The sequence below is a fragment of the Vidua macroura genome, chromosome 5 (genome assembly GCF_024509145.1).
Source record: "Vidua macroura isolate BioBank_ID:100142 chromosome 5, ASM2450914v1, whole genome shotgun sequence".
Taxonomy (NCBI): Eukaryota; Metazoa; Chordata; class Aves; order Passeriformes; family Viduidae; genus Vidua; species Vidua macroura.
In genome coordinates this window covers 57,929,506-57,944,561 of record NC_071575.1, presented here as the reverse complement: position 1 = coordinate 57,944,561, position 15,056 = coordinate 57,929,506, and the positions used below count along the sequence as shown (strand labels likewise).

Sequence of the window (15,056 nt, the reverse complement as noted above, 5' to 3'; positions counted from 1 at the left end):
TAGCAGTTTATACTTCACATGTGGGGGAGCAGGGCTAGGCAGCAAATGGCAGAAATTTTAATCCTGCCTTAGATTTTTCCCTTGTAACCAGTGTGATATTTTATAGACTCAAACAGGTAATTCTTGGTTTCTGACATTTCTGCTTTAAGGAAGTTATCGTTTTGTTGACATAGCTACAAAAATATATTCAGTATGTTGTGGTAAGGAATCTGTTTTGCAGATCTTTTCTTATTCATGATTTTAAGATACAGACTTTCTGTCTGTCTAAAAGACATTTTTGCCCATGCTGTCACCAACTCACATCTTTATTACTGCATTGTCCTTTTCTTTGTCATTGACAAATGCATTTTTGCTCCAATTATATTCACCCAGACTGCAGAGAAGCTGTAAAGATAATTTTTCAGTCCATCATTTCTTCTTGCTTTCTTGCTCTGCATCTCCCATCTCTTTTTTAGAGCACCAAGGAAAACTTAGACACTTTCTCTTTTGAGGCCTTTAATGGACTAATACTGACACCTTACATGGCATCTGAGATTCAGCAGTGAGATGCTGACTGCAGTCTATCAGCCTGTGATGACAGCTTCATCACCCACCTGCACTCCAAGAAAGCAGCAGTGCTATCTCCCACTTTGCCACCTTACTTAAATGCAGCATCTGATGCAGATATTCAGCTACTTTGCTCTAAGTCATTCTAAGTTCTGGTTTTTTGCTGTGCCCAGAATAGATTTCACAGGTTGGCTTGAGTCTGTTAGTAGCACTTAGACACACATTGATGAGTTTTGTGTTGCTTCTTTTTACTTTTCTTTGAATTTATTGTCTCTTTTACTTTACACTTGCACCATAAAATCTTCAGGATTAGTGACTGTGCTTTATTCTTATTTAGATAATATTTTAAATAATTATTATTTAATTATTATTTTATATATAGGAAGTAAGTCTTATTGACTTGTTTACCAAAATGAATGCATGCACAATTGTATGTTGTATTAGAATTTAGATAAATGCTGAATAACAAGATGCTTAGAAGACAAATTCATGTCTGCTACCTATATAAGTAATGGGCTTTAGTTTAAAAAGTTTTATATTAATATCTTTCCTAGAAATGATTTACTGTAGAAACATGTCAGATATCAGAAATGTAATTTCATACTATCTTTTTACACTCAACCACAGTAATAGAGATTTCATTAGTCTTTTGTGATCTTTACATAGTTTATGATTTAAATTTTTAAAAGTCACTTTTTCTGCCTGAAAATATAGGAGTGCTTACTTCATATCATATGAGGTGTAACTAATAAATCTAGTTTAATTTAGCTTCTTGGTATGTACTGTGCTAAAAAATTAGTTTCCATTGCTCCTGCAGTAAAAGAATTTTTTTTTTTTTCATTTAAAGAAAAAAATTGTATTTCTGAAAGGATTAGTTTTTTTAACAGAGGAATGTTTGCCCTCCTTCTCTCTAAGCTCTATGATTAGATGATTTTATGCCCTCATTCTTCTGTGTATGGAAGCTAAGGGGGTCTTTCCTGTGGATGTTCCAAAACTTGTAACGAATTAAAAACTGTGAACATGGAAATCTTTCTAACTGTAAAGAGCCTGACTACTAACACTGCTGTGATTTTATTCCCTGCTGAGAGCACTTTTGGAAGATGTTCAGTACATTGTAATGTGTTTCAAGAAACTGGAAGCTCTGCTGTTTTAGACTTCTGAAGTCATAGCTGGCAACCTAATGTGAGATCACTTCTTAATCTCTGGGTACTGGTAGCAGACAGCTGGGATTCAACACTCTTGAATCATTTATGTTCAGAAGAGCCAATTTGTAATAATAACATTGCTGACTTCATTTTTGCATGCAGAGCTTAATGAACAGAGAATGATGTGAGTGGTAATAGTTTAAGTGCTCTGTTATCAACCCTGTTCAACTTTGTCAAAAGCTTCTGCATATTTTGATTGTCATGAATATCTTGACTTGGTCTCCATGTGGGAGTGTATTGTAAATTAAACAGAACGGTGCAAATATGTTTTAACATTCAGTCTTAGAAGTACAGATTTTGTCCCACAGAAATTACTATTGCAAAATTTTAATATTGAACTGAAATGTAACAGATAGACTGTAGGTCATCCTTCTTTTAATACTGGTACTTGTCTCGTACTAGGAGGAGAACTTGCCCTCTGTCTGGAGAGCTGCTGGAAGATTCTGACCAATTTATATGGTACACTAAAAATGGCTTAATAAGCATGAAAAAGGAAATAAAACTTGTAATGCTACCCTCACTTGCTGTATGGTTTTCCATTTTCTTTTGATTATACTGTAGGCCTAAGTTATACATTGTTCTCCCCCAAAGTTTGGCTTCAAATGTGCAAAGTGGAGAATGAAAATAGTTTTTAAAACAAACAAACAAACAAACCCCACTTTTGATTTATATCTTAGATAGCTAGGAATGTGTGCATTTTCACTCCTAAATTCACCTATTTTTCTTTGTTTTGCTTGAGTTTGCAAGCCAAGAGCCTATAGGAATAATATATTAGTCATGCCTGGCATGTTAAAAATAATATTTAATATACCACCAGTACTACAGGTAAATTTTGTAATGTCTGAATTTGAAATCTGCCCATTTCTGTTGCCCTCCTTCCATCTAGCTCTTTCCCAGAAGTCCCCCTTCCTTCTCAAGATATTTGGAACAGTGGCACATAGTAAAATTACTAGCTATAGTACAATGATTTTGAATTACAAGTAGCTTAAATATATGTATTTGCTACTGAAACTCAGAAGTTATTCTGTGATATGATCTAGTCTAATATTATCAGATAAATCACAGTAGTCAGTGAGACTAAGCCCTGCTTTCCAAAGCACTTGAGGAAGAATGAGGAAATTTTCAAAATCCCTGCTGAAGGAGACTAGTTCCACAGGGCCAGCATACTGTATTGGTAGAAATTTTATTTGGGATGCAGCATGAAATGTGGAAAACTGAAACCTTGCTTATAAGAAACAGGACAAGGATCTTCAGCTTTGGATATTGATATAAGTAGAATAATATTTTAAATTTTTTTTAAAGATCTTAATACTTTATAAATATTTCTAACTGTAATCTTTCTACAGAGTATTGAGATTTAGTAACTTCATTTTTATCCTCATGTGTTTTAAGTGTAATTCCAAGGCACATGGCTTTTACAAAGTCACTTATTTCTCAGGAGTTTAACAAATCTGAAAATCAAGGTACTGGGAGATAGTAACAAGTACCTTCTTCCCTAGCACACCAGTTGAGAGCATCTAAAAGGGAATTAGGTACTTCACTGTAAAAGCTGCAGTGGCTCTTTCTAGAGGAAATGTGTAAGATGTAAGAAGAGCACAGAGAATGGTTTTGAAGTGATGGCCAGCTACTTTTTCTTGCAAGTAGATGCTTGAAGAGCCAAGGTCTTAAGAACTTATGCCTCTTACTAGAACAGTTTGGAGATATATTTTGACTCATTACCCACAAGTGTCAGTTTGTAATACTTCCACATTTGCTTACTATTTTTAAAAAGATACCAAAAGGGATAAAGTAATTTATAGTCCGGAATAGTCTGTATTTTCTTCCATGTAAATGTTCATGTCATTTGAAAAATTGCATTTCATCAGTTTTTTTTCTACAGTTAGTTTCAAATTAAGTTGTTATTTGAATAGTTTGCTTTTCTGAAAGTCGAGATGTGTTGCAATTTTAGATGATGCATCAAATTAAAAAGTTCAAACGTAAGCACTGAAAGTGCAGATTTCTGATGGATTTCATGTGTGACATACTGCAATTCATTAACTTCTAACCTTTCTTTCATACAGAGCAAAATCTTTAACAACAGCTGTAGTGTATTTGATAGCTCAGCTCATTATACCATATATTAGTATGACAGAATTCTTACTCTAGTGTTTCTGTGTTCTTCAACAAAACCCTTAAGAACTACATGACAAAGTGAGCCATTATTTCTATTTTCTAAATCAATTATGTGTGATATTAGCTAATGTCATCCTTATTTTTCAAATATTAATCTTTTAAGTAACAAAGATGATAACGAGCTGCATAGTTCAGTACAAATATTATATGAAGATATGATTCATGTTTCAGAGACCAGTTAGATTGAAAATGTGTTACATTATGTACTTTGGATTAAGGTTTCGTGAAAGAAAGTGAATCCTGTAACTCAGGTCTAGATTAGAAATAAAGTCACTTTTAAATTACAGTTGTAGTCAGTGGAAAGACATGTATGAATTCTGATCTCACCCTATCCTGTGCAAATATTTATGTCACTATATTATTTATGAAGGAATATGGTGGAAAATTGACAGAAATTAGAATTCATCTCTTAAATCCTGCATTTAATGGTCTGAATATTAAATACTCTGTGAAGATTTGCTTGAGGATGTGAATGTCTCTTTGCAAGCCCAAATGTTGTTTCCTGTACTGGTTTTTACCAGAGATGTTGCCAGTAAAGAAGAGGGATGGAAGCTAGGAAGCATCCAGGAGCAAATCCAGTAGAGACTGCTTGATAGAGGGAAAGACATATTGAATGTAATTCCTCTAAAACTTGCTGTTTTGTGGAGAAAAACTGTAGGTGTAGTGTTTATACAATTCATATTGCTTGGAAGATCCCTTTACATTCTGCATATTTTCATGGAAAATGTATCTGTTTCTTTAGCAGGCATTCCTTCTTCAGACAAAATTACCTGACTCTTCAGAGACACCTGATCCCTTGCCTTTGTGTGCACCCCTATTCTTATTATTTGAATTTAAAGAATTTAGTGTTACAGATTTGAATGCAACTTGGGCTTTTCTTGTGGGAAATACATCCTTGCATTTCCCTTATAATAGGAAATATCCTTATAATTATATCCTTATAATAGGAAAATAGCTTGAACTCTTTGTTTAGTAAGGGATCTTATCTTTTACTGACACTGAGTGAGCTCTGGAATTAAATTTTATTTTACTTTTTAGTTATTCTTGCCAATAATTGATTTATTGTATTTTATTGATTGGGTTTAAACCTTTACATTACTACCCATTTTGCATAGCAACTAATTACCAGAGCAACCTAAAAAAGAATATTACCAACATATCACTTGATCCTTGACTATCTGCCAGTCTTTCAGAATCAGAGTTTCTTGAAGAAGGAAATGTAAAGGATTAAAATAAATAGAGGACTTGGAGATTTTCCTGGATGGAGAACTTCAGAGATCATTGCAGTAACAATGGCATAGTAATAATTTCTGTCTCGAACTCTGGGTGTCATAAAAGCTCTAGGATCTCAGCTCTTTAATCTTGTGAAGCTGACTACATAGTGTCTTCAAAGTTCTGCAGTTTACCAAAATCTTTATTTTATTTTACTCCCTGAAAATTGCATATTTTGAATGTGATTAGATTAATCCCATTAACCTTATAATGTAATTGGTCAGCTTTTCTTGTTTTCCTCAGGAATTAATTATCATTTTTTTAATGGAAATGCTTAGTGAATTTTGTGCTAGATTAAGTGCTTTTTTCGTTATTGTTTTTGTTAATGCTGTTTTTAATTGTAGGAAAATGTTAATATGGCTTTATGTCCCTTATGCAATTGTTTTTCTTGAAGGTTGTCCCCTCAGAATTAACTGCCACCTAATAAATAGGCCCAGATGTAGCAACAAAAATGAATAGCAAATGCAGCTTTTAGAGTGAATGAGACTGGTCTGGACAGAAGGTAGCATAATCATTGCTATTTTAAAGGAGGTTTCTTTATGAACAGTGTTACAGAAACCAGTGTTTGGATTCAAATACTCTGATGGGGTCATAAAGCATTCATACATAAGATATTTCATGATGGATAACAATTTTTTCCTGAGCTGAAGAGCAGTACTTGGAGTTTCACACTTGCTTGCCTGCATTAAAATACATGAAGAAAATAAATATCAGGTGAAATTAATTATAGTGATTAAGAACCATTACAAGTTTCAGATATAGTCATGCAGAACCCTATTTCAATGATTATAGAACTATACAGCCATGTCTTTCCAATTGAAAGATTTAGCTGTTAATTATATGAAAACAGCTTATTTACATTGAGACTTTAACATGAGTTTTTATTTTCCTTTGATCCAAAGAGTCCTTCTTTAGCTGTGTGTATTCTTTGTATCTTCAGGAATACTGCAGTTTGGATTTTCTACTGTGGATTTTACTGTGCAAGTACTTGAACAGTACTTGGACACTGCAAGATGCGAAAATGATTTTGCAATGCTGTTTATAATGTGGATTGTATATTTTATTGTTGGTTGGGTTTTTTTTTTAAATTAACCTGTAACGTAGTCTTACACAAACTGCCCAAATACATTTTTTTTTCTGTGATACAGGGGAACCACAGTTTTGTTATATTCAGCTGCAGAAGATAGAGGTTGAAAAGCTGTAGCAAATCTATACTGTTCAGAAGGACACTTATCATTAATGCTTCTAATGTGCAAAGAGCACAGTGAATTCAGATTTATGAAAATGTAATATTATCCTAGAATCCATAAATCTGTAGGTTAAAATTAAGTTGGTAGGAAACTTTTTTCTCCTCCAACTCTTTAAAAGACAATTATATATGAAGAAGGAAAATACCTGTTTAGGGACAGAGGACTCTTGACAGTCTCCCACAGATGTGGCCTTTTTTCAGTAAGTTTATATAAATAACTTTTTCTAAATATTTATGGCTTTGGCACAATTTTCGAATAACTTTTAGGTTAAGTAGTTGTGATTACATCAAAAAATTGCACTGTACATGTCATAATTAAAACAGGATTCTATTTTGCTTATTCAAGGAAAAAGAATATGGTTACAAGTATTCACACAGAATGAACGGGTGGTGAATATTGCTGAGCTAATAACCCTTTGAAAAGGATGCAAGAATACAGATTGATTTTTGTTCTCTTATCCATAAAGGAGTTTCTTGATAACCCTCTAGGTCTTTGGATGGCTTTAAGTGAACCAGAATAATAATTTGATTTTGGCTTCAGTTGAGTTATTTTACAAATTGAATTCACCATTTTTACTAAATGCTGCTGTTGAAGAGTTAAATCAATCACAGAGCAAAAAAAAGGGCATAGCATTTTGAGTATTTTGAGTAGGCTCTCAGGGATCCAGAGGCACGCTGCTGCTACATAAATACAATCATACCTCTTTTCAAAGCATATTCACTTGGGCACATTGAGAATCAATAGAATATAAGTTCAGTAAATAGGCTTCAAAACAAAAAGTGTTTTGCAAATATGCAGAGCAATTCAAATATAATTTGCAGAGCATTTTACCAAGATGCAAAGGTTTTAGTCTTTCTGTTTTATGGTTAAGACTTACACATATCATTGTTAATACTACATAAAATCCTGACAGAAAATCTTATGGAAAAGCTGAGCTGAGGTTTTTGCATCCATATTCTGATGTTTTAAAAAAGTGCTGTTTTATTCTGGACATGCTGTTGTTAGCCAATTTTAAGTACCAAGACCAGAGAAGGCCTTCTACGAATAGAAAATAAAATTATTGCCAGAAATTTTCAGTCTGGCAAAACCTCAAAGGTATTGGATGTCCCTTTATGTTAAAAAAAAACAAGCAAATGAAGAAAGAAGCCCCCACAAGCCCATCCAAACCAGAAGAGGCTGTCTATGCTATCTGGTAAAAAACCAACTGTACTTTTTTATGGGTTCATTTATATACATTACAACTATGATTTGTGCATTGGAACAGCACATAATGTGTAACTTTCCGTGATGTTTGAATTTTCACCTGACAGAATAGTACACTTCTGGGCACCTGAGGGGATTTTTGATTCTTCTAAATTCCACTGGATGTTCTTGTCAGTCCAGATTTCATTTTTGCTATATTACAGTCATGCTGTATCTTGAATGGTTTCATCATAATTGCTTATTCTTTCTCAGATGAAACACTGGGTTCATCGTAATTGTGGAATTATCATATTTTAACTTCAGTAAAGTTGCCTGTCTTAACAATTTGAGCCTTAGGATAAAAATATTTACATAATAGTGGATACTTGCTGTAGAAAAGCAATGCCAGACTGTCAAGTGTGTCAACAAATTATACTGAAGTTAATTCAACCAAAATTGCTGTGGTAAAGATCAACAGAATTGAGAAAGTTGACCACAACAAACTGATCAATGCTGGAAGCATAAAAATTGGAAGATGGTTTACCATTTATTTTATATAATGCCCATTTCTACAATCTTGTTGGGGAGAGAATTAGAAACAGAATAAATACAGATTTTACTTACAGAAAGATGAAAATATCTAAAAATATTTTAAGTAATTAAATTAATATCATAAAATTGAAAAAATATTCCAGTTTATTTCATAGCAAACAAAGTTCAGGTATTCAGCAAAAGAAACTCAGTACCCAAAATTATAATCCAATGGAATGATTGAACTTATTTAAAGATTTGATCAAAGAAATTAGAAATTAAAAGGTGAATTTTTGATTGGAGGTTGCAGTGATGCTGTTGAGCAAGATGGGAACAGAGAACTCCAGATCAGAAGGCTAAGAAAATGAGCTCTGATTTATTTCAAATGTACCACTGTATATATAGAGAACATTGAGAAGACTAATTTCATTGGTCTTAGAGTGAAAACATGTCACACCATTGGTGGGCAGTGAATGACGCACAGCAGCAGAACATATCTATAAACAATGTGAATAACAAGCTAGATTAGAGAATTATTTACATTCTTTCCCAACTGTTTCCCAGGCTGTCGCCTGGTTAGAAAACCTTTCTCTTTCTCTCTGACTGAGCTGAGAATACCCACATTGCGGTATTTCTATAGTGCTTTCCAAATCTGATTTTTCAGATAAAATCTTGTCAGTAAGCCAGGGGGTTTTCTTGCTGTTTGGGTTCCCAGGAATTTTGTTCAAGTTATTTGTTATAGTTGCAAAATAGAATTGATGAAGATGCACTAAAAGAAACCCTGGAAAATCCAAACCACATTATTCCTGAAGATACAAAGAACACACAGCTAAAGAAAGACTCTTTGGATCAAAGAAAAATAAAAACTCATGTTAAAGTCTCAATGTAAATAAGCTGTTGTCATGTAATTAAACAGCTAAATCTTTCATTTGGCAAAACATGGCTGTATGTTTGTATAATCATTGAAGTAAGGTTCTGTGTGACTATATCTGTAACTGGGAATGGTTCTTAATCACTGGAATTAATTTCACCTAATATTCAGACTATGTATTTTAATGCACACAAGCAACTGATGTTTCCTCTTAATGTGCAGTTCTTCATTTGCTCTGGCTCTGACCATAATGAAGTCTCCCATCATAAAGTAGTGTGATAACAGCATAAATACAATGTAGTAACAGCATGATTTAACTGCATGAATCAGCAGTGGACTGTTGGGACTTTCCAAATCTGTACTGCAATTTTGCTATCTCAACACAGTGTTGGAAAATAAATGAGGTAGCTTTAGGCTTGGAATGGTTCCAGTCACCATAAGCAGTCTGACTTTGTGCTTTGCTGGGGCTGCAAGGATGCTATTTCATACTTCAGTCCTATTTCAGGCTTGCTGAGTGTGTTATCATTTCCCTTGTGGCAACATGATCACTCACCAATAAGCTCATGACTCTAGGTCATGAATGTGGAACTGCAATGAAACAATTTGCCATTTTATTACCTTTATTTATGTTTACTTTTCAGAAAGAAATTACAATTGGTTTAGATATTCTTATCTATTTGGGTAGTTTTGGAAATTTATTTTTGCCTCCATATAGATTTTGAATACTCAATCAGTTTTTGTTAATATATCTACACAGGTATCAGAACTCTTCCAGTTGATGGGCTTGTTCACTTTCCCAGTAGGCTATCCAAAGCTTTTCGTAATTTTCAGGAAGACTGCAAATAGGGAAACTCCAAAATATCAGAGGATAATACTGTGATGAGATTGGTTTTCCAGTGACCACAGTGTGTCCAGCTAACAATAGTAATGAGTTATTAATATTGTCTGCAAAAAGAGATATATATTCATTTACCTTTATGGATTTTAATGGAAATCTTGTAACATGTAAGTGCTTCCTGTATATGTGGCAATTTTTATCTATCTCAGAAGGCACAGTGGGAAGAAAATACTATGATCAGGAAGATAATAAAGACATAGTTTTGATTACAAGTATTAAATTCTATCATCTTTATTTATTATCTCTCTAATAATTATTATTTATTAGTATTTATTTAGCTAGTTTTCTTACTATCAGCTAAGAAGAACAAATGAAATGTTTTTTCCCCCATGTCATTCTTAACAGCTTCATTTCTTCACTTTTCTTTAATTCTGAAAAGTGAATCTACATTGGTGAATGCAAATTTGCAATATAATAATTTCACATGGTCTACTTTATTCTGTACACTTAAATAGCATTTAACGGTATCAACAAAAATATAATACAGCATCCTAAATACTTTTTTTTGTTAACCATCTACAAGAGGAGGCTTCTTTAGTGGGAGTCAGTATGAGGCTATTCAGCATTTCCATTAATAAAATAACTGATAATAGAAATCTGCAGATGACACAGGTTTACCAGTCTGACAAAGTGAGGAGAAAAGAGCAGTTACATAAGCAAATCTTGAATCACTTGTTCAGTTAAACTCTTCAGGCGAGCTGTAGTTTGATACAGTCAAATGAAAAAAATTGCAAATAAAGTTTGTAAGAATAGGTCATACCTCTGGAGTGTGAAACTGTACCCTGTGATGTGTGGCTTCAAAAGGGTGGGTGATGCCTACATCTCTCCTAATGAACGCCCAGAATGATGCTGTAGCACATGGGAGTGTTTGGATCCTTGAATTAATGAACCTAAGAGCTTGTTTTGCCTTTTGGTGGTTTCTTTCTTTGTCAATAATACATCCAGTTCTGATGTCTTAGGTCAAAGACAGAGAGACTGCTCAGAGAGCATGACTGAAGTATTTGACATACTTAATTTGTCAGAAAGAAAATCAATAGGTGAATTGATTCATATATGAGAAATCTGATATGGAAAAAACCCCAAGACATTAACTAGTAATGAATTTCTGTAGCTCTTAAAGATTTCAAATTGATGTTTTTCCTGAAATTTAAAAAAAACCACTAACCATATGTTTAGGTTTAATTCCTATTATCCACACCAGGATAAACAATGGTCTTCTGTGGCAGTATCATCTATGACTCTAGGAACCAGCCCCAAATTTATGTTGTGTACCTGTCAAGTAATACTCCCACTGACATACATGGTTGCTAGCATGTGTAGGTACAAAAAGCATCTGAAGATCTCACGGTTGTTGAAACAGTTAGCTAATGAACTGGCCTTAGAGTATAATTTTGAATTGTCAGTCACCATTTCTAAAACATGTATAATGTTTTTGTCTACAAACAAATACCTTCTAAACATTTTGGACTCTAGTAATTTTTAGTTATCTTTACCAACTGAGAGCACACAGTGTTAGAACCACATTGCAGTGGTAAATATGTCTAAAATTGTGATTCTCTGTAAAGCCTAGTTGCAGAGGAAAAGCACTATTTTGGATTAAAAAAGGTTCAATAATTGTTAAGTAATCACTGTTTTTTTTCCTTATTGTTTTTAATTTTTGTCACTGTATCCAATAACATTATTGAACTCTAGAAGCAAGTTGATTTTGTTCTGCTTCTAAGTTGTGTCCTTCCTTGTCCTGGAAGGCTACATGAAATAAGAAGGAATATATATATATTTTCTGTTCAGACCTCTACGCCTCTAAGGATGCTGGGACTAAACTCCTTAGGGATTGAGCAGTGTGGTTTGGAGGCTGGGATCCAGAACAGGGGTCCCCTTCATCTGCACATGTTGGCAAGAGTTGTGTTTGGTCTGATTCCTGCTATAGGAAAGGAAAGATGTGATGCTAGGTGTGTATAATCTGAAGGGATTTCCAGTAAGTCTTGCTTTATGGCTTCTACTTCACTGTGTTGCTGTTACTGTCCAAGTTTTAAATCAAATCTTCCACACAATGAAAATCTGATTTTACTACACTGTAAGTTTCTAGAAAAACCACTTTCTGATTCCTGTATCCCATATTTCTCTCACCAATTTTTTTTTAAAATTTACTTTCAGTAAATACCACAAAGGGATCTCTGCATTTTCTCAATTTCAATATAAAAAGGATTTTTCTTGAACAAAGGAAGAACTCCTGTTTATCCTGAGCAGTTTAAGTGACCTGCTAAACTAAATGCACTGGCAGGACTTCCATTTAGTTAGTAATTCACAGCTGTCACTGGAGACATCTCTCTACAAAGAAAACTGTTTTCTTTCCATGTTTATTTGTTCAGCAGAACCTGCTGCATAACAATGTCAATTATTGGCCTTATCAGTGTGTAACCCTGGAGAAGACTAAAATCACAGGAGCCTGACACTTGACAACCAAACTCAATCAAAACTACTGATAAGAGAACAAAGAGAAACCAGAAGCTTTTGGAGTATGAGCTTAGTAATAGGATGAAGTGACATATGCCTTTCTTTGAGACAAGAAGATGGAGGAGGATTAATTTTCTTTCTTTCAATTTTCTGTTCTCTCCTATGGTTTCCTAAATGCTAGTGCGTGTAGATTTTGCTGTCTTACAACAAAATTGTCTCTTTGCAACTGCAAGACAGTAAAAATAACCAGAACTGAAAAGCCTATTTTTTTTTTGTCATCCTTGTAAACAAATCAGAATTAGATTTTTTTCAGAAATGTCATTATAGCAGATTTACTATTACTATCATAGCCTCCTGGTTAGATCTTTCAGCTGCCTTAAAGAGTAAAATCTTTGCACAACTTGTTTGCTCTCTGTAGTGTTTTTTGCGTTAGACATCCCTTTTCAAATATACAAAAAGCCCTCATTTATCCCATCTTAATTTGTTTTCTTCAGAGTAGGATTTGCTTGCTGTTAGCTGAATGAATAGTAATGGTTCCATCCAGTCCTTGGGAGCTGATTCACTAAAGCTTTGTGTTAATTTTTTTTCTTCGCAAGTCTCACACATCTTGCTTAGTTTCAGGTGCTGATCCCCATAGGTCAGCAGGTTAAAAAGGGGCATCTGAAATCCTTAATAGCTGTTGTTCTCTACCAACAGCTTTCTTAAATATTGCCACCCCTGAGAAAAGCACAGAACTGCTGTAGCAGTGCCAGCTTGCAGGCAAGCCTATTAAAGCAACCCGAAATTGCCAGCAGAAATATACCTCTGAAAGTTATATTTCATGTAGTTGACGTCTTTATTCTCTTCTGTGAGAAAAGGTCACATCTTCCAAGCTGTTCTATAGTGTCCTTTTTAGGAGATTATTGTGATAAATACAGGAATTCCTCCTCTCATCTGCCTGCTAAAGAAGGAGAAGCAGATGAGAGATGCATTACTGTCGGTGACCAGCCCATCAAACTTTTTATGCTACACAATGCATCACTGAAATGTTTTTCCGTTGGAACTGTTAGTATGTTTTTTGCCAGACCCTGAAACACTTTTTGGTCATGTTTATTTATTTCAACAAAATGACATTTTATTCACAAGGTATGGTTTTGTAAAAGAAATAATGTTGCCACAAGTCCAGTTATCCAAAGAAATAGAATTTAGGTATAGTGTCGTTGTTAAAACCTATTTGATTTATGTGTGGTTTTGATTCTTTGGATAACCATTTCAGATAGATTTTTGGAGGCTTTTCTTTGAAAGTCTGAAGGCCACAACCTTCTTCTTAATGTAATTGGAATTTTTATAAAACCAAGTGGGTGTAAGAACCCAACACCTGGGAGAAATACAGCAAAATACTGCTCATATTCAGTCTCAGTTATTAATTATGTTTCTTATGAAGTATTTATCAGTTTAGGATATTTTAATTCTTTAGGTTATAGTTTACAATTGGATTACATTGTGTTAATTTGAATTGATGCTTCAGTCTGTCATCTGTGGATGCACTTTTGGAATTTCTGACTGAAGCATTCTATATTATATATCTTTTTTCTTAAGGCATCAAGGAATGTATAGAAATTTGAGGGGATGTTGTTTTTGTACGTTGGGAAAACCTGTGCAGCTTGGGTGATCCTGTCTTGTGTTCTTGTGCCTGTGTGCTATGCTCGCCAAGGAAGCTTAATTGATTTCTTAATTTGAACAGTGGCATTTTCCTCAGAGATGAAGGGATTTTCGGATTACATCTTATTGATTTTTTGTGAGGCTTCTCAAGTTAACTAGGAAATTTTCAGTTATCAGATGGGGCAGGTTGTTTCCTTTAACAGTGATATCTTCATGAAGGTCTCTTCCACTGCCAAATCATTGGTTATCTGTACTGCTGTCCTTAAGTCTCTTAGAGGTGCACAAATACTTTATGGGCTTTGACATGGCAAGTGGGGAATGATTGTTATTCAGAACAAAACACCAAAATGTGGCTTCATTTGGTGGTGATTGAGTGATGTAATGGAACTGGCCTTTCAGTCCTATATCCCATAGGATACTGACAATATTCCATTTGAACTGTGTTTAGAACTACTTGTTTTACGTCTAAAAATACACTAGTTTAAGTAGGCTCTGCACTGTGACATATTTATTGGATGTAGAAGTTAGATATCTCAGTCAATACTATTTAAGTTATAGAAAACAAGTAATTTTTCATCAGCCATCCTTAATATATATTTTCTCTAAAACAAGATGCGATTTTTTTCAGAATAATTTACAGCATTTTATCAAAACATAATAATTACTTTAGGTTAGAAATACATACAATTTTTATACACTTTTCTCCTGTGCTTCATTATATTCAGTTGGTATTTTATGATTATCTTTCCTTTTTTTTGGCTGAGTTTTTAGCTATACATACTACAGTGTTAAAATCTGAGTCATTGTAGATAAGGAAATGTAATATGTGTAAATTTGTAGAAAGTGGCCACAGCTGTAGAATTGTCCCACTTAAAATGCATCGCCAAATTATGGTCAGGAAAGCCAAACCAAGAAGAGTGGTTAGCATATGGACTTCATGGAAAGGTGGAATTGTAAATTTTCTCTTGGAATCTGCTATAGAAATATTTTGATCTTGCTTGACTACAGAAAAAAATAGATAGAGTGTAGTAACT

At 34.0% G+C, this 15,056-nt stretch overlaps 1 protein-coding gene across 3 annotated transcripts in view; it reads left to right on the top strand.

Annotated features, from left to right (window-relative positions):
• TBC1D22A (TBC1 domain family member 22A) overlaps positions 1-15,056 on the top strand; it is a 137,984-nt gene that overhangs the window by 110,682 nt on the left and 12,246 nt on the right. The window contains exon 13 of one of the 3 annotated variants that reach the window (XM_053977550.1): positions 2,154-2,234. The exons of the other annotated variants lie outside the window; for them this stretch is intronic. Within the exon in view, the coding sequence (XP_053833525.1) occupies positions 2,154-2,198 (45 nt within the window). The 3' untranslated portion in view covers positions 2,199-2,234. Of the gene's footprint in view, positions 1-2,153; positions 2,235-15,056 lie in introns of those variants that run through there. 3 annotated transcript variants of the gene reach the window in all.